This window comes from Vigna umbellata, chromosome 5, assembly GCF_029865625.1.
Source record: "Vigna umbellata cultivar VRB3 chromosome 5, Vumbellata_1.0, whole genome shotgun sequence".
NCBI classification, from domain to species: domain Eukaryota; kingdom Viridiplantae; phylum Streptophyta; class Magnoliopsida; order Fabales; family Fabaceae; genus Vigna; species Vigna umbellata.
The window spans coordinates 35,249,490-35,273,462 of record NC_142169.1 but is presented as its reverse complement, the minus strand read 5'-3'; the positions used below and the strand labels follow the sequence as shown (position 1 = coordinate 35,273,462).

Below are 23,973 nucleotides of genomic sequence, written 5' to 3'. Positions count from 1 at the left end.
AATTATAAACTCATAAACCCTAATCCAAACACGTGGTTCTTTTCTAAGGAGACATGAAAGAAGAAAGTGAAAAAAAGGTTAAATATTTTTTAGTCCCTAAACTATCAAGTGATTTTGTTTTCACTCTTTCAAATTCAAATTAAGGTACTTTTTGATCTTTCTCCTTTAGGAAACCATAATTTTTCGTCCTTAAAAACCAACAGAATTAAAAAAATTTGAGCTGGTTAACGGTGGAGTGTCATGTCATTTTTTTTACAGAATCAATCTGTCCCTCATCATACGATAATGACCGAACGATATTGGTAATGACCAAATGGTTATGATGACTAAATGGTGATGGTAATCGAACGGTATTGGTAATGACTGAACGGTTATTACGACTGAATGGTGATGGTGACTGAATGATAATGGTGACCTAACGGTTAGAGACAAATTGACTCAGTGTGAGGAAAAAAAATGGCGTGGCATTTCACTGAGCTAAGCTTTGCCGTTAGTTTTAAAGGACGAAAAATTAATATTTTCTGACGGAGATGACTAAAATGTATCTTACTTTGACAGAAAAACTAAAAACAAATTCGCTTGATAGATTAAGGACTAAAAAAAAGAATGCTGGCACAATAATTTCGTGTTTTCTTTTTTACACGATCCATGTTTCTGTCCACTTTCTTTTAAGCACTGTTTCACCAAAGTATTTGAAACACAGTATCATTTTCTTAAGGTTAGGTATTTGTTAACTATTTGTAACTCCCAATCTTAAAAATTATTGTAAGAAAATATACAATTACCACCGTTTGGTTGAAAAAACACTTAAATAAAACTTGTTTGCATGTCTCTAAGTACATTTACTTATTCATTTCAAAATTATTTATACTTGAATCCAATTTGTGTCGGTTATTTTTACGGTTTTTTTGCCCAACATAAAAAATCAACCTGAATTTTTTTTTTCATTTAAAATTTAATTGTGACTTTCAAAATATTATTATTATTATTATTACTATTTTATGGCGAATGGCGTGTTTATACAAATACAGCAAGATTAAGATTTATTCACACAGGTTGTAAACTACTTATTTCATAATTATGCTGTAAGATAATGTAAAATACGTATTCTTAAAGTATGTTATTTTAATTATAATACAGGTATTATGGAAAGCCGTGCTTTGCTATATTATAAAATACGAGTTATAAATACATTTATGTTTACTAAAATATGAAAATAACTATATTTGTTTTTGTTTTGGATCATCACTCTATGAAACAGACATTTAAAAAATGTTATATTTGTTTTGAGATAACCAGATTTAAAAAAATGTTATATTGGTTTTGATCACACGCGCGCACACTACGATCACGCAAAATTTTTTAAATTTAATTTGAAAACCTCTAAATAAATATAATACCAATCAATCCTAACAAGTGTCCTTGTATTATGGATTGAATGTGCATTGAGACGAATGATATCTTTATCTTTAAACTTAAAATGGACATACTAAGCTCAGCTTAATGTTATATTTAAAAAATGTCATTATCTTTAAATTTAATAATTGATGATACTTCTCATTATATAAAAAATATAACTACTAATTTTAATTATTACAAAAGTAGTTATTTTTTTTATAATTTAACCGAGGTTAAATATAAAAGAGAACAGATTAGGAATGCGTTTAGGCAAATGCACAATAAGCGGGATTAATACGTTGAAAGGAAAAAAAAGAGTACACCCGCATTAGTGACGAATGTAAAGCCGAGATAAATGCAGCATCACGCAATAAGGGTGTGTTTGGTTTGAAATCGTAGAATGAGAGACAGCATTAATCCGCGAGATTTTGACTAGTGTTGGGGGTAAGTAAGTATACCCTTTACATGAGATGACGGTGACGCCCACACTCACTCTTCAGATAGCGACTTACATCTAACCACGATGCACAAATCAAAGAACCGCGGACCAAAAATTGATGCAGAATTTCTTAACATACCATGTGGATATTTTATTTTCTATGAGATTTCTTAATCTGTCAGTAGTACTGTTATAGCTGACAGAAGAGAAAGCCAAGGTTGAAGTTGTGCTCAAGTTTCTGCCATACCCCAAATGGCTAAAGCCACTTGTCCACTTTTCATTACACAACCGACACATTAAAAAACCGTCGGTGCTTCATTAAATTACTATGATAACCTCCTCAACCATGCACCATGGTTATTAATTTGTTGCAACTTTGTCTACGTGCCATTAACTGGACGCAGTAAATCACAAATGTACTTGCGTTACAAAAACGGACTCTGCCACTCTGTCCCACATTCTTCTTCTTGCTGTTTTCAACGCGAGAGAGAAGATGGAAACAGTGCTGTTGTTTGATGTAAAAAAGTGTATTCATTTTTGGAAAAGCGAATTAAATTACCCAGCGCTGTTCGTGTACTTTGCATAAAAATAAACAGAGAAAAGACACTGGAAAAGATTGAAACCCAGATCCAATTTTATCATATGATTCAGGTTGATGCATCGTACAGTAATACAATTATACAGGGATCATGACCTCCATTTATTCATGGAACGAATCTGAATGCTGACTGATACAAATTAAAAGCCAGAGCCTTGCGACATTTGGCCGGAATGGAAGTTTGGTATGTTGCTTTGAGAATTTGAAATTTTAATTTATAAAAGAAAAAGCGAAAAATGTAAGTATAATGTAGCTAATAATATTAGGTGATTGACTAATTCAATTTTTCTTGCCCTCTTCTCCGCCTTCTTCCAGGTAGGTCTTCTTTCTTCTATCAGCTCCGGCAATGACAGAAATGAGGCAAAAACACGTGGCGTAAATGGCGTGAATCTTCCAGTTGGTCTTTGGCGGTTGCTTCAGCACCACCCTGTGAAACACAGTCATGTAGTAGTGCAACCCGACGGAAAAGCCCACGAAGGTTTGGGCCAGGCCCAGGAACTTGGAGCTCAGCCCAGAATCAGTGGAGAAGACCAAAACAAGGTACATTACGAGGAGCAAAAGGTAGAGGACGTAAGCGAGAGTTTGGAGAACCTGCAGGCAGAGATACGTGGAGCGCGAAGTAGAATAGAAAAACCTGAGAGGTTCAACGCCGGTGATGAAGGAAGAGAGGCAGAGAATGGAGAAGTAGATGGCGAGATAGGCTTGGATGAAGATTAAGAGTTTTTGTAGTGAGAAATAGGCTTTGATTTTGTTGAAGAGGAGAGAGGCCAATAGCAAAGGGATCAAAGCGAACGCGCAGGAGAGTAAAGTGGCAATGGTGGGTGCGTACTTGTTTCCGACGTAGGGTTTGAATCCTTTCGTCATCTCTTTGTTGGCTTTCGTGATGTAAGCTTTCGAAGTTGTGGAGATTCGTTCCAGGTCAGGGATCAGTGTTTGTTGGAACTTCTTCGGCAGATCCCTGAACTCGGAAACCAAATCATCGTCCAACTCGTCTTCCAGCACCCAACTCGGTTGCGATTCTTTCTTCTTACCACCACCACTTTTCTTGCCGGATTCCGTCTCATCCAGCTTCGTCTTTTTACTCGCTTCCTTGTCTTTTGTGGCGGTGGCTTTTGTGGTTTTATTCTTGCCGCCACCGCCAGTCGTTTTCGCGAGATTCAATGAAGAAGAAGGTTTCTTGGTGGAAGTTGAATTCAGCTTCTTGGACTTTAAGGTGGTGGAGTTGAGTTTCTTCACGACAACCTCGGTGTCGGTGATGAGGGCGGTTTTGGTTTTGGTTTGATTTTTGGAGGAATTGAGGTAACTGGATTTGACGGTTTTGGTTTGGTTTTTGGAGGAATCAGTGGGCTTGATCAAGGAGGTTTTGTTTTTGGTGGCTTTCTTTTTGAGGGGTTGTTGGAACTCTTGATTTTCTTCCTCCAGCTCAAACATTCTCCTTGCGATGCCATTCGACAAGGCTTTGCTACGAGGATGAGATTCCGAGGAAACAGTGAAACACAGAGAAACAAAAAGGAAGAAAAGAAGAGAGAGGAGGAGCAGCCTTCTGCAACGAGGGTACAAGAGTGGAGCCATTCGGATCCTCCAAGATCTAAATGGCCTGAAAGCTTATGAACAAAAGGAAGAACAAGGTATATAAAGCAATAAATAGATATAACGGTGACTGAGTCTATAATTTTATAGTTTGTACCGTAAGAATTACAATACAATTACTCCTTGTTCTTCTATTACCAGTTTCATGGGGCCATGTGAGAGAGAAGCTAGTAACTGAAGTGAGATTGAAAATATTAATTGAGTGAGTGGGAAGGTGCGCATGGAGACAGACAGTGTGGACTTCCTTCACGACGCGGTTTCAACTTTCAACTATTAATGATAATGATAAGGATACCATATAATAAATTCTTATTATAGCATAATTCTCTTATGTCTTAAGAAATTGCTAAAAAAAATCTTGCATTAGATTTCTTTAACTTTGTTTTCTCCATTGACCAATTATGCATGCATATGGGAATTTTTTTCCCTGCGCGGTGCTCGGTGAAAATCATTTTTATATTGCGACAAATAACAATAACCAATTATCTCTATGGAGTGAGTGAGTTCATGTACTATGACTTTCCTGGGTCAATAATTTGAAGGAGTTAAAGACAAAGTTTTAAAGTGTAACGGAATGTGTTCGTCTGGCCCAGAATGTCCAGTTGCTTTAGAGTAACAATTACTTGTCATGAATATTTAACATTTTCCATGTTTTCACATTCAAGCACTCATCGATTTCTAATACAATTATATTATTTGTTTAAGCCAATTTACAATAATTATTACCAATTTAAGTGCATTAACTAGGAGCATTTATTTTTCTCTGCATTTTTAATTAATTCAACGAAAATGTAATAAATATAGTTTAATGAAATAACAACCATCACAACTGGAGCTTAATGTACCAAAAATTATTACATTTAAACATATTGCGAGCTTTTTTATTTTTTAACGGTTCTATTATAATCACATCCTCAAAATAAATTTGCGGTAGCCAGATCTGGAAAGTTTATTTAAAAAAAAACAGCAGATAAATTAGTAGAAAGTTAAAAAAGAAAAAAAACCCTGTGAATATGAAATTCATATAGTTTCTATTTTACATAAATACTTAAAACACTTTTTTTTCTGATTATTTTTCTTATATTAAAAGAAAAAACAAGTAGACTAAATAAACACTGTAGCTGTAATTAATGGTATTGTAGGTGGATAATTAACCAACACACTATTGACATGTGAAATTTAATAGTAACATATGGTTGGATCGCGGATCTCGATAATGCTAATTACATTACATTTTGCCTAATTAATTCAATTAGCACAAAACCTGCGACTTTGACCACACTACACATAAATAAAAATTAGGCAACAATTCACTCCCACTATATCACACTACATCACTCTAATATAATGCCACTTGTCATTTTAACTATCTTTTAAATTAATAGTTATTTTAATTATTCAAATTTTTAATAACATAATTTACATAACCCACCACTTACTCTCCTTGTTTCCTTAATTTAGAATTATTTTCATCGCCCTTATTCATTTTGCAAATACAGGCCTTGTCTGTAAACACTAACCCTGAAAAAAAATGAATATTCAAAATGTTAGAAATAATAAAAAAAAAATATAGTTCCTTCAATTACAATATGGTCCCACAAGAAAAGACACAAGCTGACCAAAGGTTGAAAATGTTGACTTTTGTTCCAGAAATTCTGCTTTCATGAATCTCACACCATGCTGGTAAGTCTGATTCATACTCTTTGTCATGTTTGAAAATCTAATTTGAACACCACCTACATGTATAGTATTCAATCCTATGATTTTAAAACGTATATTAGTTTGAAAATCATGACAAACCTTTCTCGTAAATTTTGAATAAATGACACTTTTTTATATATATTTTTAATAACATGACACTCACTCTTTTTTTTTTCTTAATTTATAGAGTTTTTTGTTTTAATCTTGATAAATTAGTGAATGAAAATAAGTGAAGTTTGTCCTTGTTATGGTGGTGGGTAGCTTCTGATAGGAAATGTCGGTGCCAAATTCAACCCTACCACCCTGTTTTACACCCTTTTTCTTCTAATTATTGAAGCTAAAAAGCTAGTGTCCTCCATTGTTAGAACAAAAATTATTGTGAAAGAGGACATCAAAAGCCAAGACAAAAAACAAGAAGCTTAATTCCATCCTGCGTTTTTAGTGTAACTTGATAACTTAAAAATTTAATGATCCAGAAGCATAAGTGTTTGGTTGTTGTTTGTTAATTTATGAGAAGAGAAGGACCCACATGATATAAACTGAAACTATGGGGTCAAGTGTTGTGTAGTGTTGGTGAATCAACTTGTATTTTCGAGCCACTGAAAGTCAACGTTTTCTTCTTCTGTTCAAATTCAATTATTTGCTGATTGGGAGTTATTAATGATTTTACCAAGGGCTTACATTTAATAACAAAAACAATAACAAAGTTGGTGATTAAAAAACAATTCATCAAATCAAACATTTTATATTTACATACATTAAAAATATAAAAGGACAAAACATTTTTTTTTCTATTGCTTGTTATTAAGCAGAAGAAGATATGAAATTTATCATTAAAGATGCTCTTAGTTCGCAGTGCTTTCTATATGGATTTAGCTAACTTTTTTTAGAAGCAAATAGCACTAAAATACGGAACGCGTAGTGAAAAAGTCAAACATTTTAGATTCCGTTTTCGGAACATTTGATTGTTCTAAAATTATTTTGTGAATATGGTACGGAGAACAGAGGCAAACAACGATTTTGACTTGAATAATTTTGTCTCTGTCACTTCTTGCATCGGATAGTGGGTGAAGATTTTAACAAAATGAAAGCTTAGAATAAGATATGAGAAATAAAGGAAATATATTTTGTTCAGATAATGCAATTAGATTGTCATAGCTTTAAAATTTAACCTTTTATAACCCAACAAAAAATGTTTTGGAAGGAGTTTAAGAGATAGTGGCACTTATTTCTTGGATGGAATGGCACGAAAGCAACATCAATAACGTTTGTCCTGTAATCATACTTAACCTGTATGATCAAACTGAAACTTCACTCAAGATTAAAGGTAAATGACATTTATGAATTTTATCTTCAACATGAAATCTTCAGATTATATATATTGTGTTTTTTCACTATTTGACGTAATTAATGGAAAAAAATTGCAAAATTATGGGGTGAGAGAGGCTCGAACTCTCGACCTCAGGATAACTCAGAAGCTATGAGACCTACGCGCTAGCCAACTGCGCCACCACCCCTATTATGATTATTTCTGTAGTAACAAGATTACCTTATTATGAAAATATTAGGGCTACGTATTTGGGCCAAAATAGGTCCATTGTTTGCTGAGTGGCCAAAATAGGTCCATCTGTTTTGGGCCTTTAGGTCCATATGAATCTGCCATTTTATATTTATTAGATATTGAGTATGATGGGTATTTCTCATTTTATATTTTATCGTTATTTACTTTAAAAAGAAGCATCGGTAATTTTAAAAAATAAAATGAATGTAAAAACTATTGACTTGGTGTTTTTTTATGCAAATACAGTGCTTTTATTTGTTAAACTGGATAAATAATTACATGCCGGGTTTTAAAACATATTTTCCACATAAAAATTAGCCTCTTGAAATATGATTTCTAATAAAAAAATTAAAACATAAATTTTATTTTTATGATAATAAAATATTGTGCTTTTAAACCATGATTTCAGTTTTTTCTTATCTTAAAGTACAGTTTATCTATATACCTATATCCTAAATTTCAAAATTTAAAAAAATTTGGCAATAATTTAAAAAAAAAACTCAACTTTTCATAAAATTAATCTGTTGTTTAATTTGAATGGCATGAAACAGCATTATTTGAAGGGCTAGGGTTGGTGAAAGTATGGATAGTGGCAGACAGAGTAGAGTTCGTGAAAATCACATCTGACCCACTTAATCAGTCCAACAACTCTCCTTCTCTTCAAAATTAACTTTTTCAAAGTACGATTAAAATACCATTACGGAAAATTACTATTTTTATATCATGTTATTAGTTCAATCAGCTCAAGATAGTTATCTTTTATAAATCATATCTTTCCATTTAAAGTCCTAATCGGCATAAATAAACTTAACAAAAATTCAATCATTCAGCACAATTACTACCGCTTTGATTCTCTAATGACAATACTAATCATTGGTTTGATGTGTGAATAATTTGTGCCATGTACACGCAACGACATCTTATAGAGCATCTATATGATTAACGGATTTTTTATTTTAATTTTTTGAGAGTTTTAAACATTTCACAAATTTAAACACTTTATATAAAAAAATCATTCTAATTTGAATATTCAATTTAATTTAAAATTTATGAATCCTACAATTAAGATATATATTAATATTTGAAATATTTTCTTTATTAATACATCTTATTTACTATATAAATTTTTTAAATAATAGTTATGCATACAAGTTGATCATGTTTGTATAAAAAAATCCTACGTCATGTATTTTCATATAACAAATATTTATACCATAATTGATTATGGTTTCTCTAAGCCACTTATCCACATAAAAAGTGTAGGTTATATTTAACTATCTTGCTCAACTTAGCCACACACTTATCTTTTATATTTTAAATCTTACAACATTTATTTTCACATATAAAACCTATTTTCACTCAATTACCATGTTCTCTTGCCCAATGAGCCATTTTATGTCCAACAAATTAATGATTTGTTCAATGACCAAGCCTTTCCTAAACTCTCCGAATTTTAAGAAAAAAAAAATTCTTTTAACAAACGAATCGTCTATTGCACTAGTATTTGAAAATAAATATAAAAAGTTTGTCTAACAAAAACATAACACGTCCAGCTATTCAACCAACTCGAGGTTGGATTTTTCAAAAAGTTCATCCATTGAGTGGTTAACTTGTCCAACAAGCAATACCCCAAAAAGATTGTCATAAGGCTACTCGAACTATTTGAAATCTAAAAATTACGTTTATCAAATACGTAAAACAAATTTATCAAATATTTTTAAGCTATTAAATCAGTATATTAACTTAAAAACCCGTAAGTTACGAACTTGGAACTAGTTTATTGATTAACAACTATCTTATCAACTAGCTTTGCTGAGTATACAATCATGAAAAAATTTATTAATTAAATAGTCACTCAAATTACAGTTATTAAAGATGTAAAATTGACACTTAACTATCTAAAATGTTGTGTAGTTTTGGTTTAAGGCCAGAGCATGCGGTCGACCACAGTGAAATATGAAAATGCACAACTCCAACATTGAGTGTTGTGACGTAAAGGGAAAAAAAATAATGATATGATTTAAATAATGCAAGAAAATACTAAGAGGGAACAAAACCGTAAAGCTTTCACACAGGGAAGTTTAATTTATTTTGAAACTTCACGAGAGATGAACTGTTACATGCATACAAGCACACAAAACAAAAACGATGCAATTTAGGTTACAAAAATAATGTTACTGTAAAAGCTGATGAAAGTAATTTGATGGTCATGTAAGTGCGAAGAAGAAATATATTTAAACGTTGACCAGTGAGTGAAAGTGTGGAATTTGAGGAGTGAAAACCTGTGGCTACAGCTGGTTCTGGGGCCATCTTTCTTTAACTTGCATCTATGAACAGTGCTCTAGTTAAGGAATGTTCTAAAAATGAAAATCCAAGAAGCATCAATTCGATCCACCAAATAAAACTTTAGAGGCTGGATTGGACATATGCTGAAGAAAGGAAGATAAATACTAAAGCGGCACAAAATAATGCAAGGCTGATATATGTGTTTATACATGCATATTACATGATGAAGGAAAAAACATTATCATTATAAAATAGAGGAGGAGCATAGGTGTGTGTATATAGTGCATAACAGCACCATTGATTTCGCGCATAATCCATAATCGTAGGGGGTGGAAAAGTGCTAATTAATTAATTCTGGTTTAATGTTTGGAATCACGAGTGAGAAAATCTGAAAACTAGATTTGTGGGACAAGACATTATGTTTAATGTAATTTGAAGGATAAGGTGTTGTTTGTCTTTTTCCGGTATGAGGTACTTGCATTGATGCCTTTCCCTGTGAAGGAATGGTTTCGAGCAAAGAGGGGGAAACAGTGCAGCCTTATTCGCGACTATGCCTAAAGTTGTTCATCTTTTTGAGTTTAGGCTCAAAATTGTAGGGCACTCCGTGTTTTCCCAAATTAGATAGAGAAACCTACAACTACTGTTACTATCTTTCATGATCATCATATCTTGTAAATAAAAATACATGTTCGAATAATCAATGTTAAAATTTCTATATCAAACGATAAGATATAATATTAATGAGATCTTAGTCGAATCATTGTTTGAACAGTTCTTTTTGTATTTTCACTGTTTCTTCTTGAACCTCTAAAAATTTTCGATTTTTATTTTTTTCATTGATAACTACTTAGGTGTAGGGCGAAGTGCTCTTGTTCTTTTCATACATTGTTCATTTTAATGGTTTTTTATATAGAGAAAGAGGTTTATTGAGAAAATACAATACCAATGAAATCTGAGTCTAACAATATAAAGGATTAATATCACTTTCTATCAAAAACCTTAAAATAATAAATTAATGGATTTTCAATCTTATATGATGCTATATAGTTTCTCATTTTTAATCAATTTTAAACTTGAAGTTGTAACATCCCAAAAATACATTATAAACCATATACGAGAATAATCACATATTAATAATACGACAGATCAGTCTTACAAAAGATTGGAAACACAGTTATGGTCGAACGACCTTACAAAATACTACAGAATTTAAAATTGTTCAATGGCTACAACTAGACTGAACGATTTACAAAATAAACTTATAACGAACGGTCCTACAAAAGAAGAGGCCAACAACTAACCGAACGTTCCTAAGGTTCGGCCTTCACTTCCACCTCTTCCAATGCTTCTTCCAGCAACTCTTCTCCTTCTGCTCACATCCACACGGATGATCATTGCAACAGGACAAACAACCGAACGTATAACACAGACAAGAGAATAAATAGGGTAAGCTTATGTAATTTAATTAATTAAATAAAACATACAATTTTCGTGATTAAATCAAACAACAACCAAATCATAATTCATACGTCATGGCATGCAAAGACTGACCACTTGACTCTGACTGTCCGGACTGTATAAATCCTGTGTAGCTACGACGTTTGTGCACCCGGGTGATGTAGTAACTGGGATACCTTCAATAGCTGCCACCCGAGGTTAATCCGTTCCGTCTAAGTTAACCTTATAGACTAGGACCTCCTGCCATTCCCACACATGACTTACTCCTCCCTACGTGAGAATGAGTAATCACGGAATATTAGGATAAACGCCCGCTAAGCTTTGCCCACATTCATACTTTAGCATTCAATAACCACTTTCTGATATATTCCTCCCTGGAATACTCTTTTATAACCAAACTATTTCATTTGCATCACATTTCAAATTCCCTTATACTTCATCATTAATATATTCAACTGAAATAAGACCACACTTTCTCATCAAAGCACAAGTCCGAATGAAATAACACTTCTTAGAAACTAATCATGACCGAGCGCTATTTACAAATTTATCCGCTTCAATGAACTGACCCTTAAGAGTTCAAACCGGGTGCCACGATGCCTAGGCCGAGTACTAAGACTCTAGGCCGAACACCTTTTAAAGACCAAAACTGTTTGACACCAAATGCTAATAACTGATGAGATACTACGAAGAAACGAACGCTATTGAGTTTGGCCGAAGACTCTTATTTTAAAAACAGTAATAATATATTACTGAAACGAGACCGAGCACTAGGTTTAAGACAGAGCCCTGTAGAAACCGAACACTATTGAACGAACGTTGATCCAAGACCAAGCACTTATCAAGAACGAGAGTTACTAAGACTGAACGCTTGGTCCAAGAGCGACCACTACTAAACTTAAATAAAATGAATGATATATATATATATATATATATATATATATATATATATATATATATATATATATATACACACACACACACACATACAATTGCGCCACACTTATTTTTAATGAAAAATAACGATACCATCTACGACTTTACTTATTATAGAAGACATTAACTAAACTGTTTAGGAAACCTAAAGGAGAACTACACTTAGGCCGAACGCTCATTTACATATATCTAATATTATAAAGCGATCTTCATGAACGAAATTCTCTCCAGAAGAAGAATTTAGTTTAGACGGACGCTCAAAAGAAAACTGAACGGTCAATACTGACTCTCGGTTATAGTTTACAAAATTCTACAGACTATTACAGAGTGACTCTCCGACAATATCCCTAAAGCATGAGAATTCAGTTAAGACCCTACACTCCCATGAAGAATTGAACGATCACGAATGACGCTCGACCACAGTTACAGAATTTACTCAGAATATTGTAGTTTGAAGATCAAACCCTATTTCAACTCAGTTCACACAATTTATCAATCATCCATCCACACATCCAAACATGCAGTAACACGCATATTTCATACTCATCAAATAATCAAACAAAGTATCATACAAACATATAACCATTCAAAAGAAGAATCTTAATCAAATTATATAAGCTTCCCTTACCTCTAAACGTAACCGAACGCTCACAGATGCAGAATATAGCTCACCACTACCAAAGACCTTAATGTTCGACAGTCACGCTTTAAGAAACTAAACCAAACAGAAGACCAGAAATACTCAGAATAAGATTATCCGCTCAGGCAACCAGAAATCTGGGTTTGCATGCGAAAAGAAATGAACGTGCTAAGGAGAAAGTAACTCACCGGCTTAGAACCACAACTCGATCGGTTTAAATGAAAGCCCTTGACCCCGGGAGAGTTTAAACGGTGCTTGAGAGGTGATCGGAAGAAGAAAAGTTGAGATTTTCTTAGAGAGAAGGTGGAGATGGTAGAGAGAAGGAGGAGATTCAGAAGGTTGAAGATGAATGGTGCATGCAGAGAAGTGACACGAAAATTTGAAAGTTTCAGTTTTACTTCTACCGCAAAAAACGTTAGTCCAATATGCATCACACACCTATCTTCCACTTTCTGAATTTCAGACACCCCTTTCGCTTACACATGTACTCCACTAAGTTGGGGTTTTTATGGGTATGACAGAAGTTACCCTTTGATTCTCACTCATATTTTGAAATGTTTTTAACGGTTTTTGATATAAAGAAAGAGATTTACTGAGAAAATACAACACCAATAAAATTTAAGTCTAACCATATAAAGAATTAATACCACTTTCTATCAAAAACCTTAAAATAATGAATTAATAGATCTTCATGTCTCTAATTTCTCATTTTTATTCAATGTTAAACTTAAAGTTACCCTTTGATTCTCACCCATATATTTTGAAATGTTTGAGACATAGATGCAATTTTGGTGACTTTTTGAACTTGATTGGCATAAAATTTTGAGGGGGAAAAAGAAAAGAGAAAACTTTTTGCAGTTTTGAGGTGTGTGTATGAGCCTTAGAAAATGGGTGCAGGGAACAGAGAGAGATGAGAAAAGGCATGATTGCTGAAGAGGAAGTGAAAGGTTTGTTCATTGGCATGGGCCCTGAGATGAAATGTCAAAGGTCACTTGGCATCAAATCTAACACAAGGCCTGCCCCTAACAAATCTCTCAAAATCCGATGCCTAATCATTTGAGTTTTATTTAAATTTTTCATAAAGTCTTGCAATTTTATTAGTGTAAGAAAGTGCACCCCTTTTCTGAAAGTTGCCCCCCATGGTTTTCCATGATTCATGTGCCTCACCTTTACATTCAAATTTGTTTTTTGAATGTCATCCATGTTCACATATATATATATATATATCTATATCTCCCTCTCATGTCTCATCATTCAATTTTAAACCCAAAGCTGAAATGAAAAAGATCATGATATATCAATCAACGAAATCAAAAAGATTACAAACTTTTCATGCAAAGGGACAACTCACTTTAACTTCACAAATTATAACCATTCCAGATTAAGGGTTAATATTTTCCCGTAATTTTTTCTACCTGCTTCAGAAATATTCATAATTGAACATTAATACGAGTGGCTACAATGTCTTAACACACTAAGGGCTTTTTTGCTTCTTTTGTCACAATGATGTCAGACATAAAGATGAAATTTTCTCAGATATTGCTTATCACCTCTCTTTCAAACCTAACTCGCTCTAGTCGATTTAAATGCACTGTCGAAAGTGGGGTAGACCATAGCATAATATACTTAGTTTGGAGAAATTACTTTAAACTTTATCTTTAAAAGTGTGTATTTAAGAGTGCATATATCAACTCTTAAAATTTTGACATGTCAATATCACAATGTGCTTTGGATTAAATTAAAGATCCATATATTTATATTTGTTCCCTTGTATTTTATTCTCTATTGGTTGGTTGGTTGTAGATTTTTTTTACATAATCTAACAATATTATAAACATCTCCCACTTCATCACTTTTTCATCATTTTTTTAGATAAAAAGTTATGATAATTAATAAATCCAAAAGTATTGTATTAGGTAAAAATTAAGTGAGATTTTAGACTCTAGGTGATAGAATGGACGTGCCTGCATCAATGTTAATTACTGCCACCTAGCTTTTTCTTTATGTTTGAACGAAAACAATGAATTATTTCTAAATAGAGAAGTGAATCGTTTCCATGTTTGATATATAATTTGAAAATTCACATGTTTTGTGTCTTGGCTACGCGATATGGACCATATTGGGTGTGATTTTTCGACGGAGTGAATAAGGAAATTAGCATTAAAAAAAAGATGATGGTGTTTGGAGGTCAATTATTTGAACTAAAGAGATTAATTAAGGGATTAATTAAGAAGTTCAACTAACTAATAAACCAAGGCATGAAAGTCTCATTCCATTGAGTGGTTTCTTACTTTCTTTCTACCTACAACAAGTACTTTTAAATTTATAGAGGTTCCTTGCAGATCTCACATGCATTAAATCCATCAAGATAAAAAGTCTTATTCATGAGTGTAATAGAACATGCACGCGTACCACTTTTCCTTTCTCTTTCCTTCTTCAGACTAATAAGCGTATGGTGCGAAATCGAAAACAGACAAAAAGTGATGGAGAGCTAAATCAATGCCCGCTTTTTTCATTATATCATTTTTCACCCAATAACCTTTTTATTTTAATATTTAATATTTTCAAATTATTCATTATTTGTTCACCTGCCCACATCTTTCGCACATCATGCCTACATATTCTCTACCTAGTATAACTAATTATACGCATCAAATATTCCTCAAATTCAATCAAAATTATCAAACTCATCACAAATATCATCATTCAAATAAACTTTCTTCTTCCGTCATTTTTCTGTCTGTAACTTCAGATCATGGAATAAACATTTTATTTTAAATCATGCTTTTTTTAGTTTTGAGTAACAGTTTTTGAAGTCACCCACCAGTACTTACCAAATTTAGGTCATTCCATCCACTGTTCGCGTTACCATCAACGCAATAGTTTAAGAATCAAGAAATATTAAATTTTTATTAAAAATGACATATGATAGTGATAACATAAATCTTCAGATAAGGAAGATCATTTTTTTTGTATAATTTGTTTTCATACTTTACTTGATCTTTTAGTATATAACAAGAAGTAACCCGGATTTAATTTTGGTGATCTATTGGGTTAAATTTTCTTAATAGAAAAAAAAACACAAAAGCCTGTGATTAATTATCAAATAGATTCATTTATCATGTTAAGTGTAGCATTTAAAAGTTATCATAAACAGGGAATGATTTAAATTTTGTTTTGAAAAATAAAATATTAGTGAAGGTGTGAATGCATGGAGCTATAATACACTGTATGCTTATTTAGTTTAGTTAATTTTGAACTTGTACTTTTTTGTTTTGTTAAGGTGCTGAGAGAACGAATGAGAAACTATTTTTTATGTAAATGTCTAAAAAACACATGAACATGTCTTTGATTTTGATAAAACGAGATTGCGGCAACTTAGAATCCCCCAAATCTTGCCACAAATTACTCCTAGAATCTACAATTTTATAATGACCGTCAAATTAAAAAATCGGAAAAGAAAAAAAAAAGTGTAGAAGAACAGAAGAAGAGTGCAAGGATGCAGACAAAAATGGGAAACAAACATTAGAGGTAAAATCAGAATAGAAGGTGCGACAAAAACAGGAAAAGAGAGGATACATACAGTTTTGTCTGTGTAGTTCAATCTATGCTGCACATTGTACATTCTCTGAACGATAATTTCACACAAGTCAAAACCAAAATCCATATACAGTGACATGAACGCAAACTGATGCTGCAGTTTCTAGTTCACCACATAGAGACACAAATTATGGAACAAACGTCCAAACGATCGAAACCTCTCCAGGATTCTTTCGTGTGTGTGTGTGTGTGTATATATATATGTATATATATATATATATATATATATATATATATATATATATATATATATATGGCTGTGTATATATATTAATCAAAACCAGAATTGAGATTTTGTTGAGGATAACAAACAAAAAAAGAAAAAGTAGAGAAAGCCAAGATAGTGCTACTTATTTACGCATAATTCTTCTAATGGACCCAAAAATAGTGTTTAATTAATTTGATGGTCATGGTTAAGCTGAGGATACCAATTACCAATATTCTGTCTCTCATCACTCATGAATTAAAGCGTATGAAATTATATTTATGAATCTATCTCATCCCTTTTTACTTTGTTCATATTCTTTTCCCATTTGATGGTTGGTTCCTGCTCTAATCAGAAGAACAATTAATCCACGATTCAACCATACCTTCGCTTCTTGCAGCCACAGCACATTCCGGTGCTCCCTTCTCTCCATGAAAATCCGAAACACTGCTTCTGTAGTTTAAAGTGCCAGTACCAGTGCCAGTGCCTCCACTCAGAGACCTCAAAGCCCCTCCATCATTGCTGCCGCCAATTCTCTGGGCCTGGGCCCAGTCTGCCGAAGAAGGACCACGCATGTTGTTGTCTATGGTTATGTTGTTGTTGACCCTCGACAATGCTCCATCTGATGAAGAAGTAACCAAGTTCATGTTTTGATGATGATGGTGATGATGACCACCGACGTGCGCATGGCTCAATCCCAGCTCTTCCAAGCCACCCATCTTGAGGTGCGAGTCCACAGCACCGGGCGTGATTTCCAAGGAAGGTTGTTGTCGTTGTTGTTGTGATTTAGAACCGAGAAGAACAGAAGAGTCGTTGTTCCCGAGAATGGATTGGAGGCTGAGAATTGGGTTTTGCATGTTTAGAGAGTGGTGCTGGTAGTGAATGGAGGTGGAACCGGAACCCGAATTGTTGTTAGAAGCCAAGGTGTTCAACATGGGAGAAAAAGTATTGCTGTGTGGGATTGAAGAGGGTTGAGCTTGGACTTTGTGTGCAAAGGGGCGAAGAAGATAAGACGCGGTTTGTGTTTGCGGCTGTGGAGGAGGTTGTTCTAAATGAGAGGAAGCGGATCTTAGTAAAGCGGAGGAAGATGCATTAGAAGAAGCAAAGAGATCCAACCTGGTTCTCGGGAAGGGTGAGGAAGTGAAAGGAGGAGCTGGGATGCCAGTAAATTCCTGAACCATGGCTCGGAAATTCGTGGTGTCCGTAGTGAGCACAGTAGTTGGTGCACGCCTAGAAGCTCTCGACCTCTTCTTCGGGTTTCGAACCACGTTGGTGTTGGCGTTAGTACTGTTTTGTTCAAATCCTCCTCGTGCAGAAGCACTTTCCGAAGCGAGAGTGGTGGGAAAAGCAGAAACAGCAACGTTAGTGGCTCCTCCTCCGCGTGGTTGACTTTGACCTGCTCCCAGTTGAGATAACAGAAAACCTTGGTTGCTGCTGTTGGTGTGCGGGGAGGGTGAAGAAGAGCCAGGCATCAAGCCAGCGAGATCGGGTTCGGATCTGGCAACGGTGTTCCACATCATGTCGAGGTTAAGGATTTGGCTTGCGTTGGGGTGTGACTGCGATCTTTGTGTTGGATCCAAGTAATTGGATAAAGGGTCGAAGACGTGGTTTTGGAAGGGAGGAACATGGGCGGTTAACGTTGTTTGTTGCGGCGGAGGAACGGGGTTGTTGTTGAGGAAGGCCGAGATTGATGAGGAGGAGGAAGGGTCGGCGCGTGAATCGTAGTCTTCGTCACCGGCGGTGCTGGAGGATTGCATACTGCCACTGTTGGGCGAATCCATGAGAGCCGAAAATGGAAAGACGTAAGGGAGGAGGCAGAGAGATTTGGTTGATTGGATATTGGTTATTACTGGGTGGGAGAATGAGGTAGAGGTATGGGAGAAGAGAGAGTTAGCAGAGAGAAAGAGAGAGAAGGTGTTTTTGGTTATGTGGGAGCAAAACCCGTACAAAGTGTGTGGGTGTGCTCTCTTCTTCCCTTGCTTTTACTTAAGTTGTCTTTCACCAAAAGGGTGGAATGGAGGATACACGTAAAAGAAGGGTGTATTTAATACTACTTGCAGTTTGCAGAGGTTGGTTTCTGAGATTGGCTTGCTTGAGATTGAGAAAGAGAGTGAAAACTGTGTTAGGGTTTGACGAGTGAAACAGAAAAGGAGAAGAGAAAGAGAGAGTGTGTGAAAAGGAGGGGCCGGGGGAAGAAGAAAAGGATGGTTCTCTAGCCTTTTCTTTCTCTTAAAAAACAGGCTGCTTTGGCTTCTGATTTCATCTGGAAATTAAAATATCAGAGTGGGGCAGACATGGTAGCTATCTAGGGTGATGCCACCCTCCAATGGTCAAAGTATGTGAGAGTTGTGGTTCTGATTTCCTACTCTCAAACCAACAAAAAAAAAATGGACTTCAAGAGAAGATATTGTTAGTAGCTTAATTATATCATCAATGAATACATAACTTGTTTTTTTACTGTAGACGTAAAAAAAATTATATATTTGATAATATAAATAGATAATTGTACGAGAGAGGTTTTTCGAGGTGGGCGAGGATGAAAATAGAGTGATGAATCGGCATGTTTAGGTTTCCAATACGCATGAAGTAAGGAATACAAATACGTGTGTAGATAATATCTAGATTTATGCACATAAAGAGAAATGATTGTTTTGACGGGTAAGCCCATGATGCACTACTACTACTACTACTACTGCTGCTGCTTCATATCCCAATCTGGACTCATATTCATGGCAGAAAAAGAAGAAATGTATCAACTTATACATGTCATTTAGATTTGACCCACAGTTGTTAAATTATTTATAAAATATGCATAATAAGAAAAGAAAAGGCGAAGGAATCTTTCACAGTCTTCCTCTGCTAAAAGATGCAGAAGGAAAATCATGATATTTATCATGTAAGCCTATATATTCTGCTTTCAGATGATTGCTTTTCTGTAACATCTTTCTTGTGTTTGTCATTCTCCTGTGTGGTTGAATAGCTGAATCAGTTCAACAACATCCATATTCGCTCCAACGATCCAAACTAAATAGCAACGGAGGTGTTGCCTTTTATCATTATTATAATTATTATTTGCAACTCCCACCCTCATCATTCAATAATAAATTTAATTTAATATTTTTCTAAATAATCAACTTGGTTTGAAGAATATGTAGCGGTCCTTGTCAGTTGTACGTGTAATATTTATATGCCTTTTTCTTTTTGATACACCTATGGTCTGTATTTGCCCCCTAGCTATATATATATATATAAAAGATAATAATCATATAATATAATGAAATAATCCTTACCAAACCAAACCATGTACACCCTTTCTCCCACGTCTTATAGGTCTACACGTAATACATGTACGCAAGATATAGATTTCACTGACCAGAATTGTTTTAACCACTTTTGGCGCTAATGAGTGGTTCGGCTAGCTCATTTTGAAGTAGGGTTGGAACTTGAAAATGGAAACTCGTTTTAGCTTTGGTATGTGTAGTTGTTCTTATGGAAATATTTTTTTGCAAATTTGAAAAGGTTGGAGAGAAGGTGTTGTGATTTCCCTACACATGTTACACCGATCCTTAAAAGTATAGCCTTTTACTATACTTTTAATTAAAAATTAACTATTTTTTTGGTCTTACAGGACAAGCTTTTCAGAAGTCCTTTAACGTGAAGAAGATGGGCCCTGGGCATATCGTTTTCTGAATTCAAAATTTGTTTTTGATTAAAGATTTATTGTGGTTGCATTTATTTGAAGTTCTTCTCTATTGAATGCCACAAACACGCTTTTAAAGTAAATGAATTAATATACAAGATACTCTCACCGCGATTAGTGAAAGCGTGGTCAAAAATGAAAAATGAGACCCAGACTGCACCCAGAGAAGCAACCTGCTCAGACTCAATCACTTTTTTTTTTTTTACTTCCTAAAAACATAATTAACTTTATATATATATATATATATATAAATTTTTAACATATTCTTTTATATATATATATATATATATATATATATATATATATATATATATATATATATATATATATATATATATATATAAAAGAATATGTTAAAAATTTTACATGAACTAAATATGAAATTAATTGAATACAAATCTTATTTTACACCGATTTTATGAAATTGAAATAGAATTAAAATTCACTCTTTTAACACTTAGTATATATTAATAATATATGAATTCATCATTATCAAAATTTTATTTATTTCTCTTACTTTTTCTACATTTTTATTTTTATATCACTTTATGTATCTTAAATATTTTTCCTATTTGAAAAGGTTACCCGTATAACCGAAAAAAACAGAACGAGTGCAAAATTTAAATGGAGAAGAAAATGTCTCTCTTTTGTTTTCATAATTTTAACTTCATTTCTCATTAAAAAATAAATAAAATTTTAGTTTCATTTTGATTAGTTTAATTGATATAGGTTTTTTTTTCCCCAAATGTTTGACTCAGTTTGTATGAGAATTTTATCCAGTTGAAAAGATACTAAAAAATATGATACGCGGTTCGGATTCAGATTTATAATAATTTTATCTCTTCCTTTTATTCTAATATATATGATATATGATTATATACATACCTGTATATAGAGAGATAACGTAAAAATATAAATATATAGTGTATATAAACTGATCAATTTATCACGTGAAAAGTTTTTATTAGATTTAAAGTATGTTGATTTTATTTAAATATTTTTTTTATCAAGTTTAGTCTTTTAATAAATAAGTTAGGCAAAAATGAAGGCTTGACCAGCCGCCTTTGACCTATTTCCTGGTGAAAGGTTGTACAATTTTAGTTTTTCTGGTGTATAAATAACGCCCAAGCTCTTATTACCACTGATGACATTAATTAAATAATTAATAACAGAACTTTGATTAGAGAAAGAACGCATTGAAAAATTCGGTACGTTATTATTATACAGCATCTTCAGGATCCTAATTAAAGATCCAAAGTAACTTTTCTCTATTAGATCTATTATTAATGTATATCGATATAATTTCTAATATAATAATTTTAAAATCTGATAAAGAAAATTTCACGGAGATTCTTTGTAATAAAATATTATGATTTTTGTATTTTTAAGTAATTAAAATACCAACAATTAAATCGTATGTACTGTATTTGGCGATTCCTTGAAATGTAGAAATACATAGACACACGTGCCCCTCCATTCATCTGACCAAAACTGTTGAACTAATTGTGTATGTAGTATTGTTTAAGTTACTTGAAGATGTAAAACTGCTTTAATTTATATTATTATTAATTAATTAATTAACCGAATGTGGTCACGTCCCCTCCACCTACAAAGATAAGTGGTAAATCAAATAAAGATTGGGAAATGATGATGGGACCTATAACCTCTAATCTAATGTCCATTATTCCAAAATCTATGCTTCAAATCTTCCACACACTCATTATCTTCACCGTTTGATTTTCTTCATCAATGGTATCATAATAATGGTCATTTTTGTTCATCATCTTCTCATAATAAAACACAATAAATTAAAGTATTAATTATTATTTTGTTTTGGATTGAGCCTCATGCTCCTTCTCCCTTCATGCTGCCACAAAACATAAGCTTTTTTTTTTTCAATAATGTCCTTTTGACATATGCACATGCCAATCAAAAGGATATAATGTTTTGGTTTTCCATTTCCGTGTTGTGTAGTGTATATATACTTTTTGAAAAAAGAAATTAGAAACCTAAAACTTACCGAAATATAACAAGAAATTAAATTTAAAAATTAAATTATATGTGGTGGTATCTTGCTATTTTGTATAAGTGGAGAGAAAAATAAATAAATACGAATGCAAATAAAATAATGTTATATTTTTTTGTGTGCGGAAGAGTTACCGATAGATTTAAGTTTTCTTACTCAAAATTTGTTGTATTGGAAAATGTACTAAAGTCATAAAAAAAAAAGTTTTCCTGATTCATACAGCATTTATACAAAATTATTATTGTTTCTTATAAGATTACATAATACAAGATATAATATTTTGTACTTGGCAACAGAAACTTAAAATAATAAATAGTAAATTATTTTTCTAATGTGTTTTTAAACAATGTAATTTTTTATATGAAAGTAAATTATATGTAAAGGAAATTAATTATAATTTGTATTTTTTTTAACCCTAACTCATTATAATTTCTAATTTATCACAGTTTCTAATCAGTTCACTCTTTTAAATACGGATAAAAATTAACCTTTTCAAGAAAAATACTTTTTAAACTAATAGTCTTTAAAAAAACATTACCATTCTATTGATAATACAAATATTTTTTACACTACCATGAAACAAAAAAAATTATAAATTTGCTTAATGTCATGCAAATATTATTAATTAATCAATAAAAATTAGAAATGATTTGAGTCACGTATATTAGGACCCAGTGTGATGTACAAATATCGGTTACATTCTTGATCCATAAAGTTGAGAATTGTAATTATAAGATATTTAAATAAATATGTTGTTAATAAAATAGAAGATGAACTAAACATGATTACTTTGTTATGGGTTGATTGTCTATTTTTGTTTAAATATATTTTAAATTTATGGTGCTCGATAATATTTTGATATAGTTATAAATGACATCAATTATCTCATGTCAAATAGGTCACAAATAAATCATAACATTATATAAATAAACAGAATTATATCTTAATTGTCAACTATACGTTTTAACATAATAATAATAATAATAAATTTATCTACCAATTGTTATAAGAGAACAACTGTTGTAGGTGACATCAACATGCTGTTACCAATCTACTATTTATAAAAAAGTATATTATTTTTTAGTATTTGTTGGCTAAACTCATTCTACGTACCTCCTTAAATTTCCATGTTATAATCGTAATAATATTATAAACACAACATTTATGTCTAATAATTAAATATATTCTTATATATTCAATAGGTAATTTATTAACTATATAATAGTAATAACGATCTTTCACTTAAGATTGTGTATATTTTTTTTCTAGAATCTATTTTAATGCTGTAATTGTATTTAAATGATAAATGAATGAATATCATGGGGACGAAATATGATTACACTTTTCATGTAATGGAAAGCGGTTTACGTGGGAAAAATAGGTTTTATAATTTATTATGATATAGTAATTTTTTATTAAGCTTATTTTTGCAAAAAACCAAAATTAACAATTTATATTATTTTATATTATAAGTAAGCAGTTTTTTTATTTAATTTTTTGTGTTAGAACATATACAGTTGGTCTGGTAGAGCGAGAAAAGTATGAAATTCAATTGTCTTTTTACTTACTTTCTGTCGTAATTTTCAAAATAAATACTGTGATTTCCAAAATTTCTGTTAGACTTATAACTGTGACTCGTACAAAAGAAATGAGCTTTTCAAGGTAGCAAAGATTAAGGAGGTTTGCATAGCATTCCCTATGAAGAAGGCCTTCAGCATGAATCATATAACTCTTTCCTCGATTTTACTTCCTGCACCCCACAATTTTTTCGGTCACTTTCCACCATTTTTGTAAAAGTGAAACATGAGAAACTACCTAAAGTGTCCCTTTCAAAG

At 32.6% G+C, this 23,973-nt stretch overlaps 2 protein-coding genes and 1 non-coding gene across 3 annotated transcripts; all 3 read right to left on the bottom strand.

The window, feature by feature from the left end:
* Nucleotides 1–2,448: 2,448 nt before the first annotated feature.
* Nucleotides 2,449–4,287, bottom strand: LOC124825459 (cell wall integrity/stress response component-like protein). The gene has a single exon (XM_047298067.2). The coding sequence runs from the start codon at nucleotides 4,005–4,007 to the stop codon at nucleotides 2,715–2,717; it is 1,293 nt and encodes a 430-aa protein (XP_047154023.1). The 5' UTR covers nucleotides 4,008–4,287; the 3' UTR covers nucleotides 2,449–2,714.
* A 2,871-nt stretch (nucleotides 4,288–7,158) lies between these two features.
* TRNAM-CAU (transfer RNA methionine (anticodon CAU)) lies at nucleotides 7,159–7,243 on the bottom strand. Its single transcript is given in 2 exon segments — nucleotides 7,159–7,194; nucleotides 7,206–7,243. It is a non-coding gene; the product is annotated as a tRNA-Met (tRNA).
* An 8,864-nt stretch (nucleotides 7,244–16,107) lies between these two features.
* On the bottom strand, nucleotides 16,108–18,833 carry LOC124825460 (uncharacterized). The gene is made up of 2 exons (XM_047298068.2): nucleotides 16,798–18,833; nucleotides 16,108–16,235 (listed from the first exon to the last, which is right to left on the bottom strand). Exons 1-2 carry the CDS (start codon nucleotides 18,191–18,193, stop codon nucleotides 16,213–16,215), a joined length of 1,419 nt encoding a protein of 472 aa, XP_047154024.1. The 5' UTR covers nucleotides 18,194–18,833; the 3' UTR covers nucleotides 16,108–16,212.
* Between the last annotated feature and the right edge of the window lie 5,140 nt (nucleotides 18,834–23,973).

What these genes read in the sequence shown, in the direction of transcription:
- LOC124825459 (XM_047298067.2), bottom strand. Translation starts at nt 4,007, where the DNA reads ATGGCTCCACTCTTGTACCCTCGTTGCAGAAGGCTGCTCCTCCTCTCT.
- LOC124825460 (XM_047298068.2), bottom strand. Translation starts at nt 18,193, where the DNA reads ATGGATTCGCCCAACAGTGGCAGTATGCAATCCTCCAGCACCGCCGGT. An exon ending in TGTGGCTGCAAGAAGCGAAG is followed by an intron (nt 16,236 to 16,797) that starts GTATGGTTGAAT and finishes ATTATCGTTCAG; the next exon opens with AGAATGTACAATGTGCAGCA.